General features: G+C 44.9%; 1 protein-coding gene across 8 annotated transcripts in view; it reads left to right on the top strand.

The window, feature by feature from the left end:
- ydjc (YdjC chitooligosaccharide deacetylase homolog) overlaps positions 1–19,962 on the top strand; it is a 94,792-nt gene that overhangs the window by 57,264 nt on the left and 17,566 nt on the right. For 5 of the 8 annotated variants that reach the window (XM_049762422.2, XM_049762425.2, XM_049762426.2 and 2 more), the window contains one exon: positions 14,159–15,115. The exons of 1 other annotated variant lie outside the window; for it this stretch is intronic. In XM_049762422.2, coding sequence (XP_049618379.1) covers positions 14,159–14,474 — 316 coding nt within the window. In that variant the 3' untranslated portion in view covers positions 14,475–15,115. Of the gene's footprint in view, positions 1–14,158; positions 15,116–19,962 lie in introns of those variants that run through there. 2 more of the 8 variants (XM_049762429.1, XM_049762431.2) reach the window with 2 other exon arrangements.

The raw sequence follows: 19,962 nt of genomic DNA on the forward strand, positions 1-19,962 counted from the left end.
TACAATCCCGCAGGACCGCACGAATCGTCCGGTCAGGGACCCAGAGTTCCAGCATCTCTAACTTTTTTCGCGTAGGCAGTGGACCCGCGTGGCCTAGTGCTTCATGCACTGCCGACACGACTTGCCTCACGCTCTCATCTGGGACCACTTTTCCGCGAGGGGTCTTGTCCCATTTTTCTGCTCCTACAACTTTTATTCTTCTTTTCTGGACGTATCAATCAACTTCGTTATTACCTCTCCAATAAGCTCCTTCTTTCACATGAAATTTCTGGTGAACCACATCCAGACTCAAATTTAGCCGTAACTCGGCTATTTTTTTCCACACTTCATAGTGGGCCACTAGTTTTCCTTTCGCGCCCTCGAAGCCATTCTCTTCCCAAATGGCTAGATCGAATTTGAGAGCTTGCTCACAATAATGACTATCAGTTATAAGTCTTACGCGTCCAGCGTGATTTTTTTTTTTTTTCTAACAGTCCTTCCAACACTGCCGTGGCCTCTCCTGTTTGCGCGCTGCCGGGTGTCTTTCCTTTGCGGCGGCAACGCTCCACTCCATTTTGCTTCAGAACAAAACCCCAGTGGGCATTCTGCTCTCCTTCCTTTTTTGACCCATCGGTGTAAAGAGTCCATTCATAGGGCTTCTCTTCATCCGCGTTGAGAGGCATCCTGCCTCTATCGACGGGTTTGATCCCACTATGTACTCAGTCCATTTCTGAGGCCACTTCTCTAAGCCTCCTCCATACAATGTTACACATGCTGGTTCTTCATGTCGTCTTGGAGAGTCTGGATTAGACCCCTCCTTTCCGGTTCCTTTCATAGGATTTCCAGGTTCGGGATCCAATCTCCTTCCACCGCTAGCCATCCTTTCAATGAGTAGCAGTTTCTCTAGTTGTAGGGTCGAGCTGTCTCCTTTCGAAGCCTTTCCGTGCGCATTCGGAACAGGGTCGATTCAGCTCTTAGTTACTCAGCGGCGCCCTTTGCGTCGCCTCTACTCAGAACACCAATATGAGAACTTTTGCCTCGCTTATTGATGCTCTCAACGGTGGGATGCACTTCTTTTTCTTTTTCTTTTTTTTCCCCACCAGGTTTTCTACTGACAGGAAATTCTAACAAGGGTACATTCAATTGCAAATTCTAATTCAAACGTTATTGTAGCGAACAGGAAATGACGACTAATCATCAGCCCGAAGCCACTCAGCCTTTCAATTCTTGGGAACCTGTAAGTCACAGAAGGTCTCCAACAGTTAAAAATCATGTACCATACAAGCCTTAAAAGAATTATCTTGGCTGTTTTTCTTCTGCCTGGAGAGTAAGTATAGTTACTACTCCTGGTCAGCCTTTACTGTAGTCTTCAACAGCAGGAAAAAAAAAAAAAAAAAAAAAAGAAGAGAAAAGGGCGGAAAGAAGGGAAAAAAAAAAAAAAATCCTTTTGTGAGTTCAGCGGACAAAAATCTGTAATCCTCTGATGCGTCCGGGAACAAAAATCTTGTAATCCACACAGGTGTCCGGGAACCCAAAAAAAAAAAAAAAAATTTTGTAATCCACACAAGTGTCCGGAAACAAGAAAATTTGTAATCCACACAGGTGTCCGGGAACAAAAATCCTTGTAATCCACACAAGTGTCCGGAAACAAGAAAATCCTGTAATCCACACAGGTGTCCGGGAACAACAATCTTTGTAATCCACACAAGTGTCCGGAAACAAGAAAATCTTGTAATCCACACAGGTGTCCGGAAACAAGAAAATCCTGTAATCCACACAGGTGTCCGGGAACAACAATCTTTGTAATCCACACAAGTGTCCGGAAACAAGAAAATCTTGTAATCCACACAGGTGTCCGGAAACAAGAAAATCCTGTAATCCACACAGGTGTCCGGGAACAACAATCTTTGTAATCCACACAAGTGTCCGGAAACAAGAAAATCTTGTAATCCACACAGGTGTCCGGGAACAAAAATCTTTGTAATCCACACAAGTGTCCGGGAACAAAAAAAAAAAAAATTTTTAATCCACACAGGAATTCAGCAACAAAAATCTTGTAAGGGGGAAATTAGTATATATTATAAAATGAAATTAAGAAGGAAAAAGGGAAAAAGAAGAGAGGAGAAAAGCCTACTTTTCTTTCTTTTTTATCTTTCAAAATAAAAAGCCCTCTCTTCTGTCGGTCTCCTAACTATCTGCCTCCTCCTCGGCTTTGGTTTTGGCATGAAATCTAAAACATTTGCAGGCTCCTCGTCGACTGGTTCATTTTCTGTATTTATACCCAATATCCGTGCCCATGTACCGGCCCCTCTGGCTTTTGCAAGTTCTGCTGCATACTCTGCGTATACTACGAACATTACTTTCAGCACCCCATACAAGTACAAGCTGTGAAGGAACTCCTCCTTACTCATGCTTAAAGTAATGTGCTGAGGGGCATCGGTCACCGTTTACTATGACACAATACAGTTCTAATCCTCCCGTGCTAATAAGGTTCTTTTCTAGGAAACTCTATTCCTTAAAGAGACTGTACTTATGTCACTCAAGGCCGTTCTGACATTTGTTTGTATCAGTGAGCGGAATTAGGACAGTTTCTGGGAAGAAAAAACTGAAAAACTCCACACAGGTTCGTTTTGGAGCTGTGAGCAAAACAAAAAAAAAAACAAATGTTCTTCTATTGTCTCATTTGTATTAATTTTTTTTTTTTTTTTTTTTTTTTTAAACTTTTACTCACAACCCCCCTCCTACTCGTTGGGCGCCAAAATGTCAAACGCACCTCTCGGATTAAGGTGCCCCAGGCTTCCCAGTAACGGGTTTATTTTAGCCGGGTTCGGAGATTCGTCCGTAATCTAACCACCCGAGTTAAATTAACTCCTCCGGAATCAATCTAATTTCTGTACGACGCCAATCCCTCTCAAGTCACCCGAAGCGCGTGCCGAGTAACTCAATTCGAGGCAGGACTTCGAAGTGACCGCATCGTATTGATGGCTCCCCGCTAATGTTTGAAGTTCTTATTCGTTACGGATATTTTTTAGATGTCTTTGTTAAGACCTCAGGGATTCGTTTGTATAGCGCACCCAAGCACTAGTTTTGCCGAAGTAAATGTTAATATGGGTCCGTTCCACTTGGTCGCTCATGCAGCGAGCCGACCAACTTTTTTTATTCGAAAGAGAATCGAATTAATAAAAGTGTGACAATAATAGCATTTAAGAAGAAAATTAATGCCCTTTATATTATTAATTCTAACTTCGTATACGTAGACCTAGCACTTGACCGTCGGAGTTCTTCACCCCACTTAATTGCTTCGAAGAGAATAGCGACTTTCTTACCGAATAAAATTGTCGTGCTGTCTTTAGATTTGCCCAATAATTAATTTGGAAGGCAAGTCTATTTTTTGATCGTGTCCTATTTAACTTTTGACGCGGCCCGACAAAAGGGGAACTGGGCCGCGCCCGACAGACAATCGAAATATTTTTATTCTCCTCCAACTCCACTGATTTATTTCAGCCGTCGTCGTTAATTTATTTAGAAGAAGTAAATTTCCAACAATTCACTTCTAACGAAATCCACTCCTCCTTTAAATATTTACGAAAGTTATTTAATTCTCTAACTGGCTCAGAGTTACTTTTTACACGGCCCGTCAAAAAAGGGGAACTGAGCCGCGCCCGACGGACAATCGAAATACTTTTATCCTCCACCAACTTCACTGATTTATTTTAATCATCGTCGTTATGTTATTTAAAGGAAGTAAATTCTCAACCGAATTCACTTTCAACGAACTCAACTCTTCCGTTAAATATTTGCGAAAGTTATTTAATTCTCTGACTTGCTCAGAGTTACTTTTTCCGCGACCCGTCAAAAAGGGGAAGCGGGCCTGAGCCTTTCAAATAGTTAAATAACTTTCCGTTCTACACAAAACCAATAATCTGATTTAAACACTTCCTTTAATTTTATTCAGACGAAACAACTTTCGAACAGATCGAAATTCACTCGTGGCTCAGATAACTACGGAAGTTATTTAAGTCTCTAACTTGTTCGGAGTTCCTTTTTCCGCGGCCCGTCTAAAAGGGGAACTGGGCCTGAGCCTTCGGTTGCATATTTAGTACAAATCCGCGCACAACGAAGTAAGTAATATACAAAACACATTTATTGAAGAAACATGGAATAGAATTACAAATCTCAATTACTCCAGAAACTGAACAACTTCACTCACTGATACCCGTGTTAATAAAATCATTCAATCCCAGAACAATTCGATTGCAAAACACAGTTCATAAAAAAGGGAAGAGGTAAATACCAGTTGCGTGCTATTTTTGGTGGAAGCAAAGTCGAGTGATCAGTTCGATCTTGCTTCTAAAATCCAAATTAGAGAAACAGGCTGGCCACGAGGAAGCCGGCGGCCCGATGACTATTCCCCCCTCTCGCTAAAATACATAAAAACGGTCATCCTCACCAATTTCTCGTTTAAAGTTGTCCAGTCCAATTTTTAGGAGTAAATCCAAGTTAATTTCAGTCCAGTGATCCTGCGTCTCACACAAAGATCTTTGGGACTTTGGAAAAAATCTTGAAACTCCTCCGGGCCTCTTCACGTATCAGAGCTCTTTTGGGGGGAAAAGCCCTGAAGCTTCTCCAGCAGGACCTTTTATAGACCTCTCCGTCCCCCCCCTCCCCTTTCTTTTCTCCGGTACTTTCCCTATAGGGTAAGACTGCCCAGTTCCCACGCTTATAGCAGGGAACAGGCCAGTTTCCCACGCCCCATAGGGGGAACTGGCCTGCCTCCCCACGCCTTGTTATCTGTGGCCTTCAGCCGCTGTTTCCGCCCTGACCACGCAGTACTTTCCACCAAATGCACAGCTAGTGGTAAAACCTTTCACTTCCCCTTTTCACCTTTGACCTACTTTCTGTTACATGAATTGATCGAATTGACAAATAATATTGCTTTAAAGCGGTTACAGAATACATTCTTTGCCAAGCAAAAAAATCAAAAAATAAAAATCACATAATAAACATTTCATTTGTGCTTCTCCAAACAATTTATGTCACGCCACTGAGAAGCCACTATTCTCAGTGACGGGTCTCTTGATCAAATTGACAAATAATATTGCTTAAAGCGGTTACAGAATACATTTTTAGCCAAGCAAAGAAATAAAAATAAAAATCACATTTGTGCTTCTCCAAACAATTTATGTCACGCCACTGAGAAGCCACTATTCTCAGTGACGGGTCTCTTGATCAAATTGACAAATAATATTGCTTAAAGCGGTTACAGAATACATTTTTAGCCAAGCAAAGAAATAAAAATAAAAATCACATTTGTGCTTCCATGCGTGACTCACACTCTGACACCGTGTTCCTTTTTTATATCCATTTTAACCGGTTTAGCTTATTCTGGCCCCCCCTTTGGTCTCATGTTTTGGTCTGGCGCCATCTTTTGGACAAATTTGGAATTTTAGCTCTGTCAATTTATCCCTGTGAACAATCCATGTTCTACCATTTGGACCATCTCTACCCCCATGTTACACGACAATTGCATTTCGGAAGCGACACTGGATCAGGATGTAGTCGATCTGATTGCGTTGTCTGTCTCCTGGGCTCATCCATGTCCATTTCCTTCTTGGATGATTCTTGAACCATGTGTTTGTCACTGTGAAATTGTTTTCTGAGCACCATTCAGTCAATCGCTCCCCTCGATCATTCATTTGACCGAGTCCGTGTGGGCCAATGATGTTTTCAACTCTGTTTGCTCCAACTTTAGCATTGAAGTCACCCATTATAATCTTGACATCGGACGTCTTCAGCTGTTTCAATGTTTTGTCAAGCTCTTCGTAGAATGACTCAACTTCTGTGTCATCATGGTCAGTTGTTGGTGCGTATACCTGTATAACGCTGATGTCAAAAGGCTTGCTGTTAAGAGTGATCACAATGATACGGTCTGATATTGGCCAGTATCCTTTCAAAGATTTTGACATATTGGGTGTGAGCATTACTCCAACACCTCTCTGGTGTTGGTCTCCTCCAGAGTATAGTAGTTTGTAGCCGTCTGAAGTAAACTCTCCTGCTCCCTTCCATCTGACCTCTGCAAGTCCCAAGATGTCAATCCCTACTCTTTTCATTTCCATCTTTACATTTTCAAACTTTCCTTTCTGGTGTAGACTCCTCACATTCCATGTACCTATATATATTGGTTGTTTCTTTGGTTGGTTTTGGGCAGTATCTTGATGACGGTCTAGTGCCACCTGTCCATCATGGCAACCCCTACCGAGCGAAGTGTTCTTATTGAGAACCCCATTCACGCTGTTCTTCGGTTTAAGTATTGAATGTCTTTCCATGGCTTTCTTTGCAATTTTACAGACAGTAGGTTGCAATTGCTTTCTGTCCGAGCAGTGTCCATACTGGGCAGCTGTCCTGACCATTGTACCTGAGGGTATCCTCTGCTCAGCACAACGAAGTCCAAAACCAGTCACAAAGATACTCTCTGGCTGCCTTCAAACTTCATCCACCACCTGCTTCCCGTGGCTTCATCGTGACCCTGACAAGGGGGGCTAAATGGGTACTCAGTCTTGCCCAAGGACCTCCCATAGGCTAGCGGAGGGAAGGAGCGCCTTACACTTCCTTTGTCAAAGCAAGCTCTGACCCGCCACCCAAGTCGGCAACTATAAGTACTCTTATTGGGAGCTAGCACTGTGTCATAAAACTGGCCAGGGAAGAAGGCCTCAACTCGTGTCACATTATTCAAGATTCAAGATTCTATATTTTTATTGGCCATGTTTGAGCATGCCAAACAAGGGATTTGACTTCGGTACATCTCAGCCTCTGTTCAACATTTAGGTGACTAACAACACTCAGGCCATGTGCGAGAATTGACAAATATTCTCAAACATCCCCTGATCTCTCTCTCTCCTTTCAAAAACACATTAAGAATATAACCAGGATTGCGTTTTTTCACCTTCGTAATATTGCTAAGATTCGTCCTATCCTCTCGACCAGGGATGCGGAAACTATTATACATGCGTTTGTCACGTCGCGCCTGGACTACTGTAATGTATTATTCTCTGGTCTTCCTAAATCCAGTATCAAAAGTCTACAGTTAGTGCAAAATGCCGCTGCGAGGCTGCTCTCACGGTCAAGAAAATTTGATCACATTACCCCAATATTAGCCAAATTACATTGGCTCCCGGTCCATTTAAGATGTGACTTCAAGGTTCTTCTACTAACCTATAAATCACTGCATGGCTTAGCGCCTTCATATCTCGTCGACCTAGTCGTTCCTTATGTTCCGTCTCGTAACCTTCGTTCGCAAAACGCTAGTCTTTTAGTTATACCGAGGGCCAAGAAAATGTCTGCAGGGTCTAGAGCATTCTCTATTCGGGCTCCAGAGCATTGGAATGCCCTACCAATGGATATTAGAACTACTACCTCAGTAGAAACATTTAAGACACGTTTAAAGACACATTTCTATGAGATGGCCTTTAACTAACTTGTGATGGCCGATTTGGCCGGAGTTTGTTCTGTTCTCTCTGCCCACCTCCTCCCCGGCTGGGGAGGGGGTTAGGTGGCTCAAAAGCTGATAGCGGCTGGCTGGGTTCTCGGGGACCAGTTCGGGATGGGGGAGCTGCGGCTCGGCCCCCTTGAGGACACTGCCAGGACAATCGAGGGCACCTCCGACATCCATTTTTTTCATTGATTTTCATATTATGTATTACTTGTGCACTCTCTGCATCCATTACAACCTGGTGATCCTGAAAGGGGCATCCTTCCATCTGTGGTCCCTTCTCAAGGTTTCTCATTTTCCCCTGGCAGGGTTTTTTTGAGTTTTTCCTTGCCCTTTTGGGAGCTTATGATCAGGGGATGCTTTGAGAATAATTGTCAATTTTGGCTATGTGAAGCCCTTTGAGACTGTTTGTGATTTAGGGCTATACAAATAAACTTGACTTGACTTGACTTGATCTTAAACTCCCGGGAGGGCAAGGAAAAACTCAAAACTCCTACTAGGGGAAATGAGAAACCTCGAGAAGAGACCACAGATGGGAGGATCCCTCTCCCAGGATGACCAGGCTGCAATGGATGCAGAGTGGACACAGTACACATAATATAGACAATTCAAAGCGTCGAGAGCAGGATGTTATTGCACAGCAATGTCTCTGAGACTCTAAGAGTGGTGTGAGTTCATCAGAGCGACAGCCTGGGGAAAGAAGCTGTCTCTGTGTCTGCTGGTTTTGACGTACAGTACTCTGTAACGCCGTCCTCATCACAGGCTTAGACATTTTTAATTTCTGGCTGTAGGCTGGGATCAGATGAACTAGACAGTGATCCGAGAGTCCTAAACCTGCACGAGGCACAGAGCGGTATGCATCCTTTATTACGGTGTAGCAGTGGTCCAGTGTCTGTGCCCCTCTGGTGGGACATGTTATGTGGTGTCTGTATTTGGGGCGTTCGTGTGCGAGGTTCGCCCTGTTAAAATCACTCAGAACAATGATTAGTGAGTTTGGTAGTATTTTCTCCATGTCTGTTACCTGATCAGCCAGCAGCTGCGTGGCTTTGATCGCACGTGCGTGTGGTGGAATGTAAACAGCCTGTCAGGCGCAGAGCAGGGAGAGGACTCGAATGCAGAGATTTCAATGTCCAAAAAGGCTTTTATTGTCTCCACTGATAGTCGAACAAAAAACGCCTCAATAGGAGGGAAAAAAGGGAAAACTAAGGTGCCTCGAACTGAGGGAGAAAAAGGGGAAATCAAAGCGCCTCGAACCGAGGGAAATACAAAAACAAGGTAGCGATGTAACCAAGTTAACATCAGTGATCAAAGTCGCTCAAACAAGGCTTCTACGTGGAACTCGAGGGTTTCGTGATCGCTAGTGTTCTTACAAGGCAAGACGCACTGGCACTGGATACTGGGAAAGACGCGGGTTATATGGACACAGGAGGGGAACACAGGTGAAGACAGTTGGTCATTCAAGAGATTCAAGAGTTTTTTATTCGCAATGTTTGAGCGTGCCAAACAAGGAATTTGACTTCGGTAAATCACAGCCTCTGTTCAACATTTAGGTGACTAACAACAACACTCAGGACATGTGAAGAACGAAAGATATTCTCAAACACCCCCTGATCTTAAACTCCCAAGAGGGCAAGGAAAAACTCAAAGCTCCAGCTAGGGGAAATGAGAAACCTTGAGAAGAGACCACAGGTGGGAGGGTCCCTCTTCTAGGATGACCAGGCTGCAATGGATGCAGAGAGGACACCTAGTACAAACAGTGTAGACAAAAAAGGTGTGGCAAGCGGGATGTTATTGCACAGTAATGACTCTGAGACTCTAAGAGTGGTGTGAGTTCATCAGAGCGACAGCCCGGGGGAAGAAGCTGTCTCTGTGTCTGCTGGTTTTAGTGTACAGAGCTCTATAACGGCGTCCGGAGGGGAGTAGTTCAAACAGGCTGCAACCTGGGTGCGAAGGGTCTGTTGAGATGTTACTTGCACGTTTCCTGATCCTGGACAGGTACAAGTCTTGGATAGATGGGAGGTTGATTCCAATTATCTTTTCTGCAGTCCTTATTGTCCGTTGCAGTCTGTGCTTGTCTTGTTTGGAGGCCGATCCAAACCAGACAGTGATGGAGGTGCAGAGGACAGACTGGATGATGGCAGTGTAGAAGGTCTTCAGCAGCTCCCGCGGCAGGTTGAACTTCTTGAGCTGTCTCAGGAAGTACAGCATCTGCTGGGCCTTCTTCCGGACAGAGTCTATGTGGCCGGTCCATTTCAGGTCCCGAGAGATTGTGGTTCCCAGGAACTTGAAGGTGTCTGATGAGAGAATAGTATTACTGCGGATAGTGAGGGGTGAAAGTGGTGAAGGGCCTCGCCTGAAGTCCACTGTCATCTCCACGGTCTTGAGCGGGTTCAGGTCCAGGTGGTTTTGGCTGCACCAGTGGACCAGCCGCTCCACCTCCTGTCTGTACGCAGTCTCATCACCGTTCTGGATCAGTCCGATGAGAGTGGTGTCGTCTGCATACTTCAGGAGCTTCACGGAAGAGTCATTTGCGGAGAAATCGTTGGTGTAGTGGGAGAAGAGCAGTGGGGAGAGGACGCATCCCTGAGGGGCTCCAGTGTTGGTGGTCAGGGTGTCAGATGTGATGCTCCCCAGCCTCACACGCTGTCTCCTGTTGGTCAGAAAGCTGGTGATCCACTGACAGGTGGAGGCAGGCACCACGAGCTGGATGAGCTTCTGTTGGAGGATGTCAGGAGCGATGGTGTTGAACGCCGAGCTGAAGTCCACAAACAGGATCCTGGCGTACTTTCCTGGGGTGTCCAGGTGTTGCAGGATGTAGTGCAGTCCCATGTTGACCGCATCATCCACCGACCTGTTTGCCCGGTAGGCAAACTGGAGGGGGTCCAGCAGGGGGCCCGTGACATCCTTCAGGTGGTTCAGCACTAACCTCTCGAAAGATTTCATGACCACAGATGTTAGTGCAACAGGTCTATAGTCATTCAGACCTGTGATGGCGGGCTTCTTGGCCACTGGAACGATGGTGGAGCTCTTGAAGCACGAGGGCACCTCACACAGCTCCAGGGAACGGTTGAAGATCCGTGCAAAGGTGGGCGCCAGCTGCTCAGCACAGACTTTCAAGCAGGAAGGTGACACGCCGTCTGGGCTCGGTGCCTTCCTGATCTTTTGTCTCCGGAACATCTGGCGCACTTCCTCCTCGCGAATCTGGAGTGCGGGCGCGGCCTCTGCAAGAGAGAGAGTCGGTGACCACGGTGATGGAGGTGTGGACAGAGCAGTTTTGGGGGGAGGTGAGTATGTCGATTGTGTGGATTGTGCTGCAGGAGGTCCCGTTGTGTGGGAGGACCGATCAAACCTGCAGTAGAACCTGTTTAGCTGGTCAGCGAGCCTTGGGCTCTCCACAGGACGGGGGGTTCGTTTCTTGAAGCCCGTGATGCTCTGCAGGCCTTTCCACACTGTTGAGGGATCAGGATTGGCAGAGAGGTGTCTCTCCAGGCTCTCCCCGTAACACCTCCTGGCTTTCCTGACCTCTCGGTTCAGTGTGTTTCTGGTCTGCTTGAACAGGTCCCGGTCGCCGCTCCTGTAGGCCTCCTCCTTGACTTTGCGCAGCCTCCTAAGGTTCGGTGTAAACCAAGGTTTGTCGTTGTTGTACGTGCAGAAGGTCTTAGTCTGCACACACAGATCCTCACAAAAACTGATGTATGATGTGACAGTGTCAGTGAGTTCATGCAAGTCTGAATTTGCAGCTTCAAAAACCCTCCAATCGGTGCAGTCAAAGCAGGCTTGGAGGTCTTGCCTTGACTCCACTGTCCACTTCCTGACAGTCCTCACCACAGGCTTAGAAGTTTTTAGTTTCTGTCTGTAGGCAGGGATCAGATGAACTAGACAGTGGTCCGAGAGTCCTAAAGCTCCACGAGCCACAGAGTGGTATGCATCCTTAATTACGGTGTAGCAGTGGTCCAGTGTCTGTGCCCCTCTGGTGGGACACGTTATGCGCTGTCTGTATCTGGGGAGTTCGTGTGCGAGGTTCGCCCTGTTAAGATCACCCAGAACAATGATTAGTGAATTTGGTAGAAGTTTCTCCATGTCTGTCACCTGGTCAGCCAGCATCTGCGTGGCTTCACTCGCACGTGCGTGTGGTGGGATGTAAACAGCCGCCATGACGATCGAGGAGAACTCCCGTGGTGAATAGAACGGCCGGCAGTTTATGAAAAGTGTTTCTAGGAGAGGGCTGCAAAACTCTTTCAACACCATGACATCGGTACACCAACGTTCATTAATGTAGGAACAGAGACCACCTCCCTTTGATTTTCTGGAGAGCTCCGCGCTGCGATCTGCACGCGTTAGCCGAAACCCAGCTAACTCCATGGCGTGGTGGGGGGTTCGTTCGCTAAGCCACGTCTCAACAAAACACAGCGCGGCGGATCTGCTGAAGTCCGTGTTCCTTGAAGTGAGGAGCAGCAGTTCGTCCATCTTGTTCGCCAGGGAGCGGACATTCGCCAGATGAATTGACGGTAGGGCAGAATGGAACCCTCTCTGCCTCAGCTTTACGAGGGGTCCCGCTCGTTTTCCGCGTCGCCGCCGTCGCGCTAGCTTGTATAGCACCGCCACTCCGGCTAAAATCTCCGACAAACAGTCTGAATCAGATAGAACAGGAGAGAAAATACCAGAAGAACACTGACCGATGTTTAACAGTGCTTCTCTAGTAAAAGTGATCCGGGATGGACAGCAGAAGACACAGAAAACACACAAAATAAGACAAAGAAACAGAGAGCGACTCACCGGGGCAGCCATCCGCGGCGCCATCAGATGACGTCATTGACGCAGGTGCACACACTTGGAATCAGGGGTTCACGTGACCGGACGCACAGGGGAAGGACACACCGACTGGAACGAGAGGAAAATCACACAATAAAACAGGAAGTGATCCGGACGACACATGACAGCATGACACAGCCGCCATGACGATCGAGGAGAACTCCCGTGGTGAATAAAATGGCCGGTAATTTATGAAAAGAGTTTCTAGGAGAGGGCTGCAAGACTCTTTCAACACCGTGACATCAGTACACCAACTTTCATTAATATAGAAACACAGACCACCTCCCTTTGCTTTTCCCGAGAGCCCCATGCTGCGATCGGCACGGATTAGCCTAAATCCAGGTAGCTGCACGGCATGGTCAGGGACGAGTTCGGAGAGCCACGATTCAGTGAAGCACAGGGCAGCGGAACCGCTAACGTCCGGGTTCCGTGGGATGAGAAGCAGCAGTTTGTCCATCTTGTTCGCCAGGGAGCAGACATTCGCCAGATGGATTGATGGTAGGGGAGAACGGAACCCTCTCTGCCTCAGCTTCTCGAGGGCTCCGGCGCACTTGCCACTCCGCCTTCTTTGGCATGCTAGCTTGTATAAATAACGCCGCCGCTCCGGCTAAAATCTCCGTCAAACAGTCTGGGTGAGAGAAAACTGGAGAGAAAGTACCAGGAGAAGACTGTTCGATGTTTAACAGTTCTTCTCTGGTAAAAGTGATGGGCAGCAGAAGACGCAGAAAACACACAAAGTAAGACAAAGTAGCAGAGAGCGAATAACCGATGCGCCCATCCGCGGCGCCATCTCCATGGAAAACATATTAGTATATAGTGTTGCACTATGTATGTGTACTACCGTAATTTCCGGACTATAAGCCGCACTGGACTATAAGCCGCACCAGCTAAAATTCAGGGATATTTTAGTTTTTTTCTTACATAAGCCGCACCGGACTATAAGCCGCACGTGCACATGAGTTTTTTACAAAGAAAGACAGTACACAGAAAGCCGTAAAAATCCATAAACACGCCGTGCCGCCATTTAAGCCTCAGGGTTCAAAGTAACCTTCTGAATAAAATGCATTAAAAGTTCACATTCATTACAACTTGTTTTTGGTGAGCAAAATTTCAGAAGAATTGAATTTAAATGCTGATTGATTGGGTTTTAATACAATGCAGATGGTCCAAACAGCGCCACTCTGAGTCACATGGCAGAGTAAGAGAAAGGGTTTACAGCCCTTTGACGCAGGTAACTTAGCGTGCATTCCTACTAAAGCTCATAATAGTCACAAACAACACAGCCAGAATAAGCAGCACCCATAGTAGTGTTTTAAAATAGTATTTTTGTTGTTGTTTTTTTCTTCAAGATACCGCACAACAGTGGTCCACAGCCTTTTTACGAGTGTATAAAAGTGATCAAGTCATCACAAAAATCACGAAAAAAATCTTATATAAGCCGCACCTGACTATAAGCCGCAGGGTTCAAAATTTTGGAAAAAAGTCGCGGCTTATAGTCCGGAAATTACGGTAAGTTTATCGGTCTTATCTACACACAGCACTGTAAGCATCCAGCATAGCACTAGTTACCGTAAGCTTTCACACTCCATACCCATTCTAGTAGTAGGTGAGCTAGCCACCTGTAACTCAGCCTGCTCTCATGTCCTGGAAGGCTCAAACAGTAATGTTTCTAGAAAGAGTGAGGCCTGGTTAGGGTGAAGGCTGTCCATCCTCAAACAGATCGGGGCAGCCCCAAAAAGGCAGATTATTTACAAACCAGTCCTTTCTCTCTTCAGAAGCTTGCCAGCCTTTGGTTAAACGATAATAATCTGCTCAAGATTTACTAAACTGTCAATTACAGTAATAAAAATTACAGTCAATCCGTTTCCATATTCACAGATGGCCAGACGTGTACCTGGGACTGACCACAGTAGGCCGGAACATGTCTGTCTTCAACCTTCGGCTGGCCCTCAGCCATGCCTTCAGTATGTCCTCCTGTGTTGCGTCAAGTCCTGAAGAACGGGTGGTCACAGCAGAACTCATGGTACACCCAGGTTACCCCAGTCATTCACAAAAAGGTGGCTGTGGAGAAGGACCAGATGAGTTCTCCCAGTCAGATGATAGGCAACATGAGCTCAGTGTGCTTACAGACTTGTCACTGCTTGATATGTACCGCAAGGAAAGAGTGCAACTCTGTGCTTTTAAAGATTTTTGAGAATATGCCTTCAGTATGCATTTGTGAATTTGTGATGCACACCAGTGAAATTTGCTGGCAAAGTTAACCTTTAACTTTTTCATTCCAAATTACATTGACAGTTGTTACTCTTAATAGTATATTAAAATGTTCTTACAACCTTAAAACTACAATGTCAATTTTTGGAGAAATCTCTAAATTGGTATTACCAATATTAGAGATACAATATGACAATGTTTTTTAAGTCAACATGGCTTACCACCACTGGACTACGAATTGAGTGTGTGTATGTAATAATGCTACAATATGACAATGTTTTTTAAGTCAACATGGCTTACCACCACTGGACTACGAATTGTGTGTGTATGTAATAATGCTGTGAGCGTTTTGAGTATAGGCTCCTATAGAATACCGCAATATAAATCCACCCATCCATCCATTTTCTGCACCGCTTTGTCACCACGGGGGTAGCGGGTGTGCTGGAGCCTATCCCAGCCATCATCGGGCAGTAGGCAGGGGACACCCTGAACCGGTTGCCAGCCAATCGCAATATAAATCCAATATATTATTATTATTATTATTAATAATAATAAGAATTGTGGGCAAGGGGGCAATTACAGAACAAACAACTTACCAACGAAATAAAACATCAAAGACCAGGATTTATAGTTTGTCTTCATTGAAGGAGCCTCAGCAGAGCTCAGGACAGTGCCCTACTGCCTTCTATGTATGGGCGAGCCGCCACTGCACACCTATTTCTGTTCTGGGCGCAAGCCTAGCACAAACACAATCTAACTGTGCTCATTGGTGGAGTATTTTGCCAGATGGTAGAATTGGCCGCAACAGGTGGGTTTGCACCTTTGTGCACAGTTGTGAGATGTAGGAGGAGACATTTCCTAGCCAACCCGTGATGTGGTTCTCAATTGCAAATCTGACATTGTGGAAACAAAACAACACCATAGCCATACGATGCCCAAAAGTCAGATCAAAGGAAGTTTGATCAAGGTCAGAGAGGATACATCTGATTCCGTAAAGGTCACAGGTTATCATCAGAAATCACAGTGTCCCCACCAGAGATTACATCTGTTTTACTACAAACCGGATTCGGTTGAAGTTGGGAAATTATGTAAAATGTAAATAAAAACAAAATACAATGATTTTAAAATCCTTAAAATCTATATTCAATTGAATACACTGCAAATATTTAATGCTCAACCTCATAAACTATGTTTTATTTTTCAAATAATAATTAACTTAGAATTTCATGGCTGCAACATGTGCAGTAGAAGTTGGGAAAAGGAATGTTTACCACTTCGTTACATCACCTTTCCTTTTAATAACACTCAATAAACGTTTTGGAAGAGAGGAGACTAATTCTCTTAGCTTCTCATGTGGAATTCTTTTCCATTCTTGCTTGATGAACCTCTTCAGTTGTTCAACAGTCTGGGGTCTTCCCTGTCGTAGTTTACGCTTCATAAGGCGCCACATATTTTCAATGGGAGACAGGTCTGGACTGCAAGCGGGCCAGGGGAGAACCTGGACTCTTACTTCGAAGCCACGCTGTTGTAACACGTGCAGAATGTGGCTTGGCATTATCTTGCTGAAATAAGCAGCAGCGTCCATGAAAAAGATGTCGCTTGGATGGCAGCATATTACTCCAAAATCTGTATGTACTTTTCAGCATTTATGTTGCCTTCACAGAAATGTAGGTCACCCATGCCATGGGAACTCAGGCACCCCCATACCATCACAGATGCCGGCTTTTGAACTTTGCGTTTATAACAATCCGGGTGGTCTGCTTCCTCTTTGGTCCGGAGGACACGGCGTCCAGTGTTTCCAAAACCAATTTGAAAAGTGGACTCATCAGACCACAAAACACTTTTCCATTGTGCATCAGTCCATTTTACATGAGCTCGGGCCCAGAGAACCCGGCGGCGTTTCTGGATGTTGTTCATAAACGGCTTTTGCTTTGTATGGTAGAGTTTTAACCTGCACTTACTGATGTTGTGACCAACTGTATTAACTGACAGTGGTTTTCTGAAGTTTTTCTGAGCCCATTTAGTGATATCCTTTACACAGTTTTTAAGGCAGTGCTGTCTGAGGGATCGAAGGTCACGGTCATTCAGTCTTGGTTTCCGGCCGTGGCGCTTACGTGCAGTGATTTCACCAGATTCTCTGAACCTTTTGATGATATTATGGACCGTAGATGTTGAAATCCCTAAATTCCTTGTAGTTTTGCTTTGAGAAATGTTGTTCTTAAACTGTTCAACTATTTTCTCACACAACGTGGTGAACCTCGCCCCATCCTTGCTTGTGAATGACATGTTTAGGGAGGCTCCTTTTATACCCAATCATGGTAGCCACTTGTTCCCAATTAGCCTGGTCACATGTGGGATGTTCCAAATAGGTGTTTGATGAGCTTTTCTCAGCTTTCTCAGTATTTTTTGCCACCTTTCCCAACTTCTACAGGATGTGTTGCAGCCATGAAATTCGAAGTTAATTATTATTTGGCAAAAAAACAATTAAGTTTATCAGTTTGAACATTAAATATGTTGTCTTTGTAGTGTATTCAATTGAATATAGGTTGAAAAGGATTTTCAAATCGTTGTATTTTGTTTTTAATTACATTTTACACAATTTCCCAACTTTAACCGAATCCGGTTTGTATATTTTAAAATGTGTTTAAAATTATGTAATGGCATAAAGGTGAATGTAAATTAGGTAAATGTTCTCTTCAATACATTTAACCTGTGATCCTTACCTTTGTGATGTGCCAGGGTGGGAAAATTTACATTTTTTTATATAAAAATAGGTTTTAGTAACAGTCATACTTGTGTTTGCAGATATAAATACACCTTTTGATGTTAAAATTAACCAAAACTACAATTGAACCTAAATAAAAACATTTATACATTATCCAACCATCACAAATCTAAATGTGCAATGCTTTTAATCATCATGTTTAAAAAATGTAAAAATATACATACATATAAAATGGTTGCAATATAAATATATACATACTTTTTATGTAGTACATATGAAATAAACAAAACAACCTGCTTGGCCAAACACAAGGGGTAGCAAAATAAACATCACTGTCTTCAATAACCCCCCCCCCCCACACACACACACACACACACACACACACTCAACGCTGGAGCCTGTTTTAATTTTAAACCTATCGCTGTCCTTGTTTCATCATCCGTGGCCTATTTCTGCGTGTCCCCTACAGCCTCTACAAAGATGAACTCGATGGACATTGGGCACCACTCATTGTAGACCTTGGGATTACTCTGTAAAAGAAATATAAATATAAAAAAAACGACTACCTGTAAAATAGTTTTTCCTTGATGTCATGTCAGTCGCCCATTTCGAACATGAAGCAATCGCACAGGAACGAGCAGACAGTTGTTTTTTATTTACCAACGCTATCAGAGCAGTCTTCCTGAGGGCCCTCTGCACGAGTCACACGAGCACGCATATTGAGAGCAGCCACCACATTGTAAACCTTCACTGTTGTCTTTTTTAATCTACAGTACAGATGTCAAACTAATCATACCTGTCCAGGGTATTTTTGGAAAAAAAAGACCCTGGACAGGTATATGATTAGTTGGTCTTCAAATCAGCCCCTCCCAACACAAGATTGCTTTGCAATCAGTATACAAGGAATTATGAACAGTGTCGCAGAAGAGTGGAATTCAGAGTGGACAAAATTGAATTGAGGACTTTTTTTCTTGTAAATCAAGCAAAAAATAACTGAAAAGTCAGTAGCTTTGATAGAACAACAATTAAATCAAACGGAACCGTACAGGTTCCATTTGTAAGCTATCAAGAGTGAAGCACACATGAAAAAAAACACGATCAGACAAACGGCACAACAGTAGACCGTTCTTCTTCTTCTTATCGTGGCTACAAGGCAGTTAGTTACAGGCTTGGCTAGATGTGGTTCAGCCACAGCTGAACACATTTCTGTGCCTTCTCATTAAACTCTGCTAAGTCCGGTGCTGTGCAGGGATGTTCCAGCAGGGGGCATATGAGGAGGTGTTGCATGGTCTGTGGTTCAGTGCCACAGTCACACTCAGCATTCCGATCATCCAGATGTCCCCATTTGGCAAGAGTGACTTTTGCACGTCCAACACCAGATCTTAGTCTATTTAGGCATTTCCATGTTGCATAGTTGATGTCTGCTCCTGGGGGCAGTGCCTCGCTTGCCTTAAGCTCCATTGTAGTTCCTGGTGGAAGATTGTCAAGTCTTTCTTCCCACCGAGTGACTCTTTCACTGCCTATGCTCGGTGTTCCGAAGGGTGGGACACTTTTCAGAAAAAATTTCCTGGACTTAAGGCGGCTTTTGGCTGGTACATGGCCGAAGAGAGGATGTCTTTGTTAAGTGGACTGTTGTTGCCGCTCTTCCTTGCTTGCTGCTTGTCTACGTATCTCTGGTGGGGCTATTCCTGCCAGGATGTACAGGCGCTCTGTAGGCGTTGGTTTTAGACAGCCAGTGATAAGACGGCCGGTAGCATTTAGGGCGGGGTCCAGCTTCTTGGCATGGGCAGCTCGCTCCCATACTGGGCAAGCATACTCCGCAGCTGAGTAGCAGAGAGCAAGTGCAGTTGTCTTGAGAGTCTGTGGATTAGCACCCCATGTTGTGCCAGTGAGCTTGCGGACAAAGTTGTTCCTCGCAGCTACTTTGCACTTAGTCTTCTCAAAGTGGGTCTTAAAGGAGAGGCATCTGTCCAGGGTTACCCCTAGGCAAACTGGGTGCTTACAGTGTTCAACGGGGGTTCCTGACCAGCTGACCTTCAGTTGGCGCTTAGCTTCACGATTTCGCAGGTGGAAGGCGCACACCTGTGTCTTAGATGGGTTTGCACGTAGACAATAGTAATGATGAAATGTATACTTTGTTGCCACAGACGGTCCATTCCTGTGCAGTTTTTGTTGTTACTTTGTTGCCACAGACGGTCCATTCCTGTGCAGTTTTTGTTGTTACTTTGTAGCCACAGACGGTCCATTCCTGTGAAGTTTATGTTGTTACTTTGTTGCCACAGACAAGCCATTCCTGTGCTGTTTATTTCTCAACTTTGTTCCGCCGCGCTGAGAGGGAACCCTTTTGCACGGATTACTGCAACCAATGCGGCGTGGCATGGAGGCAATCAGCCTGTGGCATTGCTGAGGTGTTATGGAGGCCCAGGATGCTTCCAGAGCGGCCTTTAGTTCATTTGCATTGTTGGGTCTGGAGTCTTTAAGCTTCTTCTTCACAATACCCCACAAATTCTCTAATGGGGTTCAGGTCAGGGGAATTGGCAAGCCAATCGAGGACAGTAATGCCATGGTCAGTACACCATTTACTGGTGGTTTTCTCACTTAGGGCAGGTGCCAGATCATGCTGGAAAATGAAATCATCATCTCCATAGAGCTTTTCAGCAGACGGAAGCATCTAGTGCTTTAAAATCTGTATTTACTCTGGACTTAATGAAACACAGTGGACCAACACCAGCAGCTGACATGGCTC

The sequence above is a fragment of the Syngnathus scovelli genome, chromosome 3 (genome assembly GCF_024217435.2).
Source record: "Syngnathus scovelli strain Florida chromosome 3, RoL_Ssco_1.2, whole genome shotgun sequence".
NCBI lineage: Eukaryota > Metazoa > Chordata > Actinopteri > Syngnathiformes > Syngnathidae > Syngnathus > Syngnathus scovelli.